The sequence below is a fragment of the Pseudophryne corroboree genome, chromosome 5 (assembly GCF_028390025.1).
Source record: "Pseudophryne corroboree isolate aPseCor3 chromosome 5, aPseCor3.hap2, whole genome shotgun sequence".
In the NCBI taxonomy this organism is placed as follows: domain Eukaryota; kingdom Metazoa; phylum Chordata; class Amphibia; order Anura; family Myobatrachidae; genus Pseudophryne; species Pseudophryne corroboree.
In genome coordinates, this window is record NC_086448.1 from 195029117 (window position 1) to 195042131 (window position 13015).

At 39.4% G+C, this 13015-nt stretch overlaps 1 protein-coding gene across 1 annotated transcript; it reads left to right on the top strand.

Annotated features, from left to right (window-relative positions):
• The first annotated feature begins 4355 nt into the window (after window positions 1–4355).
• Window positions 4356–6662, top strand: HOXA13 (homeobox A13). Its single transcript, XM_063924845.1, has 2 exons — window positions 4356–5039; window positions 6329–6662. The coding sequence occupies exons 1-2, from the start codon at window positions 4394–4396 to the stop codon at window positions 6571–6573; spliced, it is 891 nt and encodes a 296-aa protein (XP_063780915.1). The 5' UTR covers window positions 4356–4393; the 3' UTR covers window positions 6574–6662.
• The last annotated feature ends 6353 nt before the right edge of the window (window positions 6663–13015 follow it).

Below are 13015 nucleotides of genomic sequence, written 5' to 3' on the forward strand. Positions count from 1 at the left end.
AACAATTATTTGGGGTTTGGCCATCCGTTTTCCTATCTGGAAATTCATAGTGTAGCAGTCTTTAGTAGATTATATTGAAAGCAGTCCTTAGAAAACGTCGCTAAGGCTTTAAATGCATTACCAGAGACATGAAATATAATTTGAAATAATGTAATTGTATAGTTGTGTGCTGGTGACTTTACCACACGCTTGTTACATAACTCCCTTACTAATGACTTAACAGAAAACAAATGATTTCATTGAAATAGTAACAATTATCCGGATGTTGTTTTGTTGTGGGGGAACAGAGTGCAGTCAGGGTCCTGATGCTATAGAGCTTCATGTACTGATATTGCGGGATAAGATTATATTTGCTCCGTATAGAACACGTTAAAAATCGCCTAAGTTATGAGCCTTTTGTATCACATTAATGTTGAACACAGTTTTCTGTTCTCTGGCTGTTACATATCTTTCTTTAATCATACATTGTATCCACTGGGCAGATAATAATATAGAGAAATATGAAGTAAGGCACACAACAGAGGTCTAAGGATGTCTTACTGACGGTAAATTCCGGATATATGAATATACGTTGTCCCTATATCACTTAAGACACAGTCCTGTCATTCTAGGAGCAGGAAGGAATAGGACATATGTGGGGTTACAACAAATGACCTCGCTGTACAAGGTTTCTCCTAGTTAGTCAGAGGCTCCAGGGCTTAATTGCCAGGGCTCATTCTGGCTAGACAGCACTTTCAACTTGACCTTGGCCTCTCTCCCTGCTCAGCCCTCACTCAGAGCTGATGTACAGTATGTATGGAGGGTATGCCCAGATGCTGTGTGTACAGTAATATAGAGAGGCTGCCCTCACTCAGAGCTGCAGTGTGTACAGTAATATAGAGAGGCTGCCCTCACTCAGAGATGCTGTGTGTACAGTAATATAGAGAGGCTGCCCTCACTCAGAGCTGCAGTGTGTACAGTAATATAGAGAGGCTGCCCTCACTCAGAGATGCTGTGTGTACAGTAATATGGAGAGGCTGCCCTTACTCATAGATGCTGTGTGTACAGTAATAAGGAGAGGCTGCCCTCACTCAGAGATGCTGTGTGTACAGTAATATGGAGAGGCTGCCCTCACTCAGAGATGCTGTGTGTACAGTAATATGGAGAGGCTGCCCTTACTCATAGATGCTGTGTGTACAGTAATAAGGAGAGGCTGCCCTCACTCAGAGCTGCAGTGTGTACAGTAATATGGAGAGGCTGCCCTCACTCATGGATGCTGTGTGTACAGTAATATAGAGAGGCTGCCCTCACTCAGAGATGCAGTGTGTACAGTAATATAGAGAGGCTGCCCTCACTCAGAGCTGCAGTGTGTACAGTAATATAGAGAGGCTGCCCTCACTCAGAGCTGCAGTGTGTACAGTAATATGGAGAGGCTGCCCTCACTCAGAGATGCTGTGTGTACAGTAATATAGAGAGGCTGCCCTCACTCAGAGCTGCAGTGTGTACAGTGATATGGATGGTCTGCCCTCACTCAGAGATGCAGTGTGTACAGTAATATAGAGAGGCTGCCCTCACTCAGAGCTGCAGTGTGTACAGTAATATAGAGAGGCTGCCCTCACTCAGCTGCAGTGTGTACAGTAATATAGAGAGGCTGCCCTAACTCATAGATGCAGTGTGTACAGTAATATGGAGAGGCTGCCCTCACTCAGAGCTGCAGTGTGTACAGTAATATAGAGAGGCTGCCCTCACTCAGAGCTGCAGTGTGTACAGTAATATGGAGAGGCTGCCCTCACTCAGAGCTGCAGTGTGTACAGTAATATGGAGAGGCTGCCCTCACTCAGAGCTGCAGTGTGTACAGTAATATAGAGAGGCTGCCCTCACTCAGAGCTGCAGTGTGTACAGTAATATGGAGGGTCTGCCCTTACTCATAGATGCAGTGTGTACAGTAATATGGAGGGTCTGCCCTTACTCATAGATGCAGTGTGTACCGTAATATGGATGGTCTGCCCTCACTCAGAGATGCTGTGTGTACAGTAATATAGAGAGGCTGCCCTCACTCAGAGCTGCAGTGTGTACAGTAATATAGAGAGGCTGCCCTCACTCAGAGCTGCAGTGTGTACAGTAATATGGAGGGTCTGCCCTTACTCATAGATGCTGTGTGTACAGTAATATAGAGAGGCTGCCCTTACTCATAGATGCTGTGTGTACAGTAATATGGAGAGGCTGCCCTCACTCATGGATGCTGTGTGTACAGTAATATGGAGAGGCTGCCCTCACTCAGCTGCAGTGTGTACAGTAATATAGAGAGGCTGCCCTCACTCAGAGATGCTGTGTGTACAGTAATATAGAGAGGCTGCCCTCACTCAGCTGCAGTGTGTACAGTAATATAGAGAGGCTGCCCTCACTCAGAGATGCTGTGTGTACAGTAATATAGAGAGGCTGCCCTCACTCAGCTGCAGTGTGTACAGTGATATGGAGGGTCTGCCCTCACTCAGAGATGCTGTGTGTACAGTAATATGGAGAGGCTGCCCTCACTCAGAGCTGCAGTGTGTACAGTAATATGGAGAGGCTGCCCTCACTCAGAGCTGCAGTGTGTACAGTAATATGGAGAGGCTGCCCTCACTCATGGATGCTGTGTGTACAGTAATATGGAGAGGCTGCCCTCACTCAGCTGCAGTGTGTACAGTGATATGGAGGGTCTGCCCTCACTCAGAGATGCTTTGTGTACAGTTATATAGAGAGGCTGCCCTCACTCATAGATGCTGTGTGTACAGTTATATAGAGAGGCTGCCCTCACTCAGCTGTAGTGTGTACAGTGATATGGAGGGTCTGCCCTCACTCATAGATGCTATGTGTACAGTTATATAGAGAGGCTGCCCTCACTCAGCTGCAGTGTGTACAGTGATATGGAGGGTCTGTCAGTGTCCTCCCTCATACTGTAGGTCTGATCCTGACATACTGTACATAGGGCAGTAACACTGCAAGCAAAGCATTCATTTGACGAGTGAATCATTGTATCCACAATAACATCGGCAACATATGATCACTAAAGGGAATAGTCAGATTTAAAACAAATGGAAGAAAGTAAAAATACATTTATGCTAGAGAGGCTTACGTTTCCGTCACTGATACACTCCTATTGTAGGAAGAAGCTGAAAAAAATACAAAACATAAAGGCTCAAAAAAATCAAAAGCTTCCTCAAATCTAATAAAATACATATAGATTTACTAAATATATATTATCGGCAAGGCGTAATACTCATTGGATATGTGTCTGTACTACTGTTTACAGCATCACGCAATAGTATATATATATATATATATATATGTGTGTGTGAATATATATATTTTTATATATATATACATATATAAAATATGTGTGTGTGTGTGTGTGTGTGTGTGTGTGTGTGTGTGTGTGAGTGTGTGTGTGTGTGTGTGTGTGTGTGTGTGTGTGTGTGTGTGTGTGTGTGTGTGTGTGTGTGTGTGTGTGTGTGTGTGTGTGGGTGTGTCTTTCTCTCTCCCCCTTTATGCGAGTATGCATTTCTATCAGTATATCGATATACAGAATAATATAGATAAATGGATGATGTTATAGTTCTCTATTAAAGTTATGACCGCGTGTAGGATATAAATATGTGTATGTGTCCAGATATTGATATTATACACATTTGCTACACTTAATAATGTTTCAGCATTACTGTAGTGCTGATACTAACTTTTCCTTACCATGTTGCAACTTCATTTGTGACGATTTGAATATCCCTAAATATAATTGTCTGTAATGAGATATAATACATATAATAATATGACATAAACCATTCCTGGGATTGTTGTACCCTATCTCTTGATACCAGTGAGCTCCAGCGATGGCTACCTCTTCCCCCAACCGCATATAACAATGTAGCATAATGTGGTTTTAATAATGCTTGGTGTTATGACAATATTGAAAGCTCAAAATTAAAATCTATCATTAAATGACTGCTTGTGTAGGAGAATGATGCAATAGACATTTGTCCGTATCACGGTATGAGACAGAAGATCCCTTAGAGTATAGCTGTAATAAGCATAAACGGATTGTACTATTATCATTATACAGATGGAAAAAATGGGGTAAAACCCCCCAATTTGCCACATAATCCCCCCTATTCCTGCACACCTCCTATGGGGAGTGTTCTGAGTCCGCCTGGGCTACAGTAACATATTTAGAAGGAGAAGTAGAAAGAAAAAAATGAATTATCTGCATTCTGGTCCTCTGTGGTAGATCAGCTGCTTTGCATATCACGTGGGACGGCCAGAGCCAATCAGCGGCCGCCCTGTGCCTCAGCCCTGCTTAGTCTGAGACATTTCCAATCTCTTTTTTCAGTCTTTGGGGCTTTTAAAAAAGAGGCAGAGTGGTGCGAGCGCTGGCCGGGCTATGACAGCCTCCGTGCTCCTGCACCCACGCTGGCCCAAGCCGCTCATGTTCCTCTACGACAACGGCCTGGATGACGTTAGTAAGAACATGGAAGGTTTCGCAGGCAGCAACTTCGCAGCGAACCAGTGCAGGAACCTGATGGGGCACCCGGCATCCCTGGCCCCCAGCAGCGCCTACCCCAGCGCCGAGGTGCCAGTGTCCGGCATAGCCGAGCCTGCCAAGCAGTGCAGCCCCTGCTCAGCGGCGCAGAGCTCCTCCGGTGCCAGCCTGCCCTATGGCTACTTTGGCAGCGGGTACTACCCGTGCAGGATGACGCACCACAACACCATCAAGTCCTGCTCGCAGCCGTCCTCCTTCTCAGACAAGTACATGGACACGTCCGTCTCTGGGGGAGAGGACTTCCCTGCCAGGGCCAAGGAGTTCGCCTTTTACCAGGGCTATGCCGCAGGACCTTACCAGCCAGTGCCCGGATATCTGGATATGCCTGTTGTATCCACCATTGGGGCGCCAGGGGAGCCGAGGCATGAACCCCTGCTGCCAATGGACAGTTACCAGCCCTGGGCCATTACCAATGGATGGAATGGGCAGGTCTACTGCGCCAAGGATCAGTCCCAACCGACTCACCTATGGAAATCCACCCTGCCGGGTAACACACCTGCCTGTAATCTACATAGCTGTGCTATCTGCACATTAGCAGTATATTCTGCCAATAGTATCTGTCATAGATGCATGTCTACCTAATTCTGTCATATCGTTATTGCATGTCTACCTAATTCTCATAACGTTATTGCATGTCTACCTAGCATACTTATTATATCTGATTCATGCATGTCTGCCTAACACATTTCAGTGTTATATATTATTATGGCATGTCTACCTAACACACTTCTATGATATATCCTCTTAATTCGTGTCTGCCTAATATATTTCTGTGCTATATATTATTACATATCTACTTAACATGCTTCTGTTATACATTATTATTGCATGCCACCTAACACACTTCTATGTTATATAAATACATGTGTACCTACCATATTTCAGTGTTAAATATTATTATTGCATATCCACCTAACATGCTTCTATGTTGAATATCATTATTACATGTTACTTAACATATTGTTATGACACTTGCATATCATTACTGCACGTCTACCTTACATCTCTAATGAATTATTTATTCTTATTATTATTATTATTATCATCATCATCATCATTATTATTATTATTATTATTATTATTATTATTATTATTAGTCTAACTAACATCTTCAGCTATATATATATATATATATATATATATATATATATACATACATGTGTATGTATGTGTATATATATATATATATAAAATATTACATGTTCACATATCAAACCTTATTGATATGTATGAATTATTGTATTTTAACCTACCATAATGTGTTCACGTGCAAGAATAAAAATGCTACTTACCGTACACACACACACACACACACACACACACACACACACACACACACACACACACATTTATGTGTATACATATTTATATTTATATATGTGCACACACAGACACACATATGTAAATGTACACATATATGTTTATATGTATGTATATATAGGTGTGTATATATGTACATATACACACACTCACACACACACACACACACACACACACACACACACATGCATGCATATATATATATATATATATATATATACATATATATATCAAACGTGTGTGTGTGTGTGTGTGTGTGTGTGTGTGTGTGTGTGTGTGTGTGTGTGTGTGTGTGTGTGTGTGTGTGTGTGTGTGTGTGTGTGTGTTATAGCTGTTACACCTCCGCTACCTTTCCCTGTATATAGGTTGTATACTGTACATCAGCTAATCAGCTATATAGTCACTGATGGTGCAGCAGTCTACAATTCCCATTGACCTGTACTTTCCCTTTCACAGACGTAGTTTCCCATCCGTCAGATGCCAGCTCCTACAGGCGAGGCAGGAAGAAACGTGTACCATATACTAAGGTCCAACTGAAAGAACTGGAAAGGGAATACGCTACAAATAAATTCATCACCAAGGACAAAAGGCGAAGGATATCTGCCACCACCAACTTATCAGAGAGGCAGGTCACCATCTGGTTCCAGAACAGGAGGGTCAAAGAGAAGAAAGTTATCAACAAGCTGAAGACCACCAGCTAATGTCCGGACTGGATGGGAGACTCAACAGGTTCTTTTGGAAACGAATCTATTCTGTCCAGGGAAACAAAGGTCATCTCGGGGACCTCTAAATATGGTTTCCAGAAAACCTCTTCATGGGGGGGGAGGGGCAGGGAAAAATGCATTTGTAATTATTTTGAGAAAGGCCAAGACTCACAGCTTTTTGGAGGTTTCCAAGCGCTAAATCTACTTGTGGAATTCTTGTAAACATCCCAAAAAGAAACAGAATCTCGATGCAGCATAATATGAATTTTGATTAATAGAGAGACATGTAGCCTTTAACCAAGATTCGATTTAAATCGAGAAAATCAGACTAAAAATTGCGCTTTGAACCTTGAAACCAGACTGCATGTTGAGTGACTGCTCAGGTAATTTAATTGGTATATTTTACTGTATGCTTACACTATACATTCTTATATAACAGGAGTGTAACTATATGTCGTTGAAGAATTGTACAGATTTCTTTTTTTGGGGGGAAAGGGGGGGATGCGGGGGGCTTGTCCCTGGGTAAAGGAAGGGGGTGTTATTGATTGTCCCAATCCCATAGCAATTTTTAGGAGACACATGAAATTTAAACTTTCTGGGATTTACTAAAAATGTGTCTTTAGGTGGAATAATTACACGTGTTAAGTGAGAACTTAAGTTGTTGTCTTGTTCGATAACATTTTGCATTTTAAATGATTTTGGGTTAAGGAAACAGTGATTCAATGAGGCAGAATTCAATCTGCAATGAACAAAATATCCTAATACCCGGTTGTGTACAAATGCCATTATTACTGTACGGTAAATACAAAAACTATAAGATGTACGATAATATTTAACGGTTGAATTTTTAGAACTGTATAAATTAGCAATTATTTTATTTGTTTTGTATTTGTAATTGGGCCGTATTAGATAATGATAGCCAATCATTTCCAGCACTTTTAATCTAATCAGTTATTTGAACATTTGTTTCGTCTCACTCTAAAATGTTATCATGTACATAATAAATTAGCGCACTGTGAACATTTATTTGTGCACCCTCAGTTTTTTGTTTGATTTTTAACCTAATAATGTAAATAGATATTGGTTGTTTTTTTTTTTTTTTTTGTCGGGGGTGGGATATATATATATAAATCACTGTGAATAAATTGAATGGTGACGTAAAATGCAAATTGCTCAGTTATTGTTAGCTAGATGACCTATATTTAGATATAACAACTCTCGTCAATCTTATTGTCAGCAATACACATATCACGCAATTAAGATAAATCTGTACAAGATATATTATTGGATTGATCAGATATATGTGTTCTCCATCTGAAAAAGAAACTTGCCGTATGTTAGGTCTAATTATCGTTAGTTCAGAGTGGCCTTTTCTGAAGAACCGTGGAGATTGTTGAAACAATTAGATGAAAAGGCCCTAAACCTTGACCTTGACGAAAAGAGGCAATTTGTGACCTTGACTTGTGACAGCTCATGAATAGGCTTCGCTAGGATTAGTAGATCAATAGCGCCACCTGGTGTTCAAAAGCAAATCTACAACGCTGGTGATACTTTATATATTACATTGGTGGCTTTTAATGTCTGACTGTATTACTGATTAATTCATATTAATTACAAGTGTTATTGAATATTATTTGTCAACAGTGATTTACAGGAATAATATGTGTAGGTGCCAGGGATGTTTGTTTGAGCTGAATTACATATGTTTAAAATGAACAGTGGGCATTTTTGTTTATCTCATCAATAAATAACTTTCATTTTACAGGAATATTTTATTTATAACTTTGATCATATAATTGACATCATCTTAAAATTGCCAATGAAGCATTTATTTCAATTTTTTTAATTAAAAATAAGAAAAACAGAAAAACACACAGGGTTGTCACGAAAATGTAAATATTGTTTATTTAGTAAATATGTCTGCAGAACCTGGCATATGTGATCGATCGTATGTATTACATATACAATTGTACTACATATTGTGATGATAAAATACATTTTTTGCTTGTACGGCAAACATAATTGAGTAAACTTTTAACTAGTCTTAAATGCGCATGTTTTCAGTTAATTCTGTAAATACAACTGTAACCGAAATAAACAAAAAACAAATAAATGGTTACATTTAAATTTCAATCTTACTCGAATTCATAGCTAAACTTAAACCACAAAAAAAAAAAAATCACGTTTCAGTTATATGAATTTAATTCTTAAAACTGGCTGTTGATTAGAAATATACGCAGTAGTAATGGAATTGGACATTTACATTTCCAATTTTTAGTTTTTGATTAATGCATCTGTGTTAAATACACCGTTGTAATGGGATTTAATGTAAATCATTTTCCTGATATATTTTCCATTGTTGTACAAATATATATAAATTCGAAAGAATGTTTAGTTATAGAAATTCTGGATCACATTATCGCTATAAAAAAAGGTTAATATTTGTTAAAGGTCGATGCGCCATTTTTAAATAAATTCATTTTCTTTTCCTGTGCGATGTATGTAATATTTACATAAATGGGAGATGGCAGATATCATTAGTCATATAACAAATCACACCAAGTTCCCGAGGGCACTAATGTGACAATCCTCTGTGTAACTTTTTATTTTGCAAATATATTTAACAACCTAGGAAAATGTGTCACACTGTCCAGCACTTCGCAGGGGAATTTAATATTTCACTAGGGCATCCTGAGGATAGCATTAAAAGATTACTACAGGTTCAAGTTTATTAGTTATAAAATTCCATGGTATTCATATAATTACAGACTAAACAACTGTTGACATTTTACATATGCCAACGATTTAATAAGCCAAAAATCTTGCATACTATATGTTTATCACGCACATGAGGTTTGCTGGGCAGTTGGTTTCATTCCGGTTAAAGTGGTTTATTAAGAAATATAAAGTAGCCGGTTGTTTTGAATAATTGAAATACTGTCAGATAGGGAAGCGATGTTGGGTGCTTGTAACATCCTTTCACATTGTGCCAAGTCCTTTTTCCTATCAGGACTGTCTCCAGGTTGTATACATGAGAGGCGAGGTAATTAAATCGCACCTAGAATATTAATGCACATCATAAACCAATGTAATTAATGACGACAGCTGAAATGGTTGCGCTAACATAGGCCTGGTTGTATTGTTCAGTTGGATTGTTTTCCCTTTTCATCCATCCACTCTGTGTGTGTGACTTTGCCCCCCTCCCTCTCTCCATCTCCCTCCTTCCCTCCTCTCCCCCCCCCCCCCCCTCTCCTTTCTCTCTCCCCTCGCTATCCCCCCTCTCTCTCCTATTTCTCTCCCTGTCTTTCTTTTTCTCTCTCTCTCTCTCCACCTCTCCCTCCCTCCCTCCCTCCCTCCCTCCCTCTCTCTCTCTCTCTCGTCCCCACTCATCTATCGCCCTCTGCCCCCCCTTCTCTCTCTCTCTCTCTCTCTCTCTCTCCCCCCCACTCATCTATCGCCCTCTGCCCCCCCTTCTCTCTCTCTCTCTCTCTCTCTCTCTCTCTCTCTCTCTCTCTCTCTCTCTCTCTCTCTCACTTTCTGTCCCCCTCTCTCTTTTCCACTAGATTTGCTTTTTTCAGTTTCGCTAAATTATTTGTACAGTGGACTGTACAGTATATTGATTCTTACTAACTGCCTTTTTTGATTATTTGTCGTTGGTTCGCCCTCATATAAGGAAAGCCTGGAAAACAGCGATTCGACGTATTTACGCTGGCTGTGTAATTCTGTTTCATTAATGTTGCTTTTCCTGTCAGATCATGGCTCCAGTCTCGATCAGCAATTGCATGAAGTTCACAGAGATAATATTTGCAGCCGTCTATTACTGTTTATGTGACACAATAATGCCAGGTGAAAACGTGCTTTTATGTGATTTCCTCTATGTAACTGATAGGAAACTTTGGCCAGGCAAAGAGAGCGAACAATTCACTGTGTTCAGTGCTTAGGAGGCCCGTGTTTGGCTTTATTGCTGTGTGATCACTCTGCCAAATCATTGTTTATATGTTATATCGTCCCCTTCTGGAAGTGAAGGTCAATACAATATCATATAGGGTGAATCTGTTATGTTTACTTATAGAAATTATATAATCAGCTCAGAAAGTGGAAGGGAATTTAAAATAAACAGTAGTACTGCTATATATATGTGTGTGTGTGTGTGTGTGTGTGTGTGTGTGTGTGTGTGTGTGTGTGTGTGTGTGTGTGTGTGTGTGTATTAATTGCTGACGCTGTTATCAATTATTGAATGAAATAAGTGAAATGGACGGTTGTCCTATATGTCCTATTGTGTGGTCACTTATGTACGTATGTACTGTTGCAAATCCAACTCTATCTATCTATCTATCTATCTATCTATCTATCTATCTATCTATCTGTCTGTCTGTCTATATGTCTGTCTGTCTGTCTGTCTGTCTGTCTGTCTGTGTGTGTGTGTGTGTGTGTGTGTGTATATATATATATATATATACATACATACATACATACATACATACATACATACACACTAGCTACTAGCTACGAACACTTTTCATAAAAAAGTTATTTTGAGTAAGAGTTATTGTTCTGTAATTAACAAATAAATAGTGCGCCGACTTTACTGACCGAAGCCTCAGAGAATGTACGCTGGTATAGCTCTGATGCGTATATGTATCAAGTGATCTCTACCTGCCAGCTCGGAAGTGGTCATTTCAGTGTTAAAGTGGGAATATTTTATTCTCATTTCATGTAAAACAATCTATGGTTAAATTGGGCTCTCCTTTTTCAAGGCTATGTTAATACACAGAATTCATCGTAAAATAAAGATTTTCAGAAAAATCCGTAGGTTTCAATATTCTTTATTGATTGTTTTTATTTTTGTTTTTTTATTTCAGTCGTATATCAATTGTAATATCATACTATACACACTGGCAACAAACTTATTTTAATATATAAAAAAAACCTTTGACCTGTTATAGAAACAGATTTTTGCTTGCGTTCTAATACAAAGTAATATGTTTGCTATACTTAAAGCGGTATTGTGAGAATATCATAAGATAAAGTAAATAAAGTTAGTACATTGCTTATACATATATATATATATATATATATATATATATATATATGTTTTGTGTCACTTGCATACAGCCTTGAGAACTGTCGCTGAAACGTTGGCGCAGATATGCCACTGATTTGATTTTTTTGCACAATATACTTACTTATATCAAGTCCTTGGAGTGCCGCCTGTTCTTTCCACATTGAGAGTGGGTGGATAAATACCCCTTTCTAGAAGAACGTCACCTCTGCATATATATATATATATATATATATACATACATACATACATACATACATGCATACATCATAATATGAATCGTGTGTGTGTGTGTGTGTGTGTGTGTGTGTGTGTGTGTGTGTGTGTGTGTGTGTGTGTGTGTGTGTGTGGGGGGGGGGGGGGGGGGGGGGGGGGGGGTTGTCTTCAGAAGTATCATAGCTATTGGATTGTGCTTTTGTATTTGTGCTGAAATGCTGAAAATAATATTCATTTCTGGCTGAATTCTCCAGTCTCCTAAACAAAACTTTACCCAGAAGCACCCAGTTTATTCAGAAATATTGGCAGCAATAAAATGTTGTTATTATTATACTGATTAGAAACACCACTATTTTCAAACCTTTTGTTTGTTAAGCTGCCACCCCTAGTGGAATATATTTAAGCAGAAATACACTTCTAGTCTTCTTTCAACATATGTTTCAGGAGGATAAAAAATATACCTTGGAGGTCAAGTTCAAGGTATTACATGCCTTTGCAATTACTTTCTGATAAACCGAGACAACAATAATTCTCTGTAAGACCAGAAAAGCGCATGATGTATTATATAGTGCATTAGCCCTTAGTGCTTGTCCTAACCGAGTCGTGGTCTTTACTCTGTTTCATTCATTGAAATCATCTCCCCACACACAACATCTTACTTACAACAGCATATTCCAGTCCTGTTCCTGCGCCAGGAGAGAAAAATATGAATAAAACCCGAAAGCTGATTCCATAGGTGCCCTTTTATAACGCTGGTTTTGTATTTCAATGGCTCCTGTTGCCACATATGTGGAGAGCAGACTATTCAATGCCTGCCAGACGGTCTAGACTGCACGTTTTCACAGCCCCACAATTGCCTGCAATAATCGTAGACTTGCACCTGTAAAAGGACCACTAAAAAGAGGCTAGTTTGTATGGTGAATGTTTAAACAAAATGTACAATTTACACCAACTATAGTCACCTCTTATGTTACAAATGTAAAGAACATTTAATAGAGCTAAAAGAAAACAAAAATGCAATAAAATTATTTCACAAAATGTAAAATAAAATCTCTTGTAGGAGAAATGAGCTTGTAGTGCTGCAAGGTTCATTCTAAGTATTTCTTGTTATCTCTGTATGTGTGTGTGTACTGTGTGTGTGTGTGTGTGTGTGTGTGTGTG

Coding starts and splice junctions, on each gene's coding strand:
- HOXA13 (XM_063924845.1), top strand. CDS start 4,394: ATGACAGCCTCCGTGCTCCTGCACCCACGCTGGCCCAAGCCGCTCATG. Junction 5,040..6,328: donor ATGGAAATCCACCCTGCCGG/GTAACACACCTG, acceptor TCCCTTTCACAG/ACGTAGTTTCCCATCCGTCA.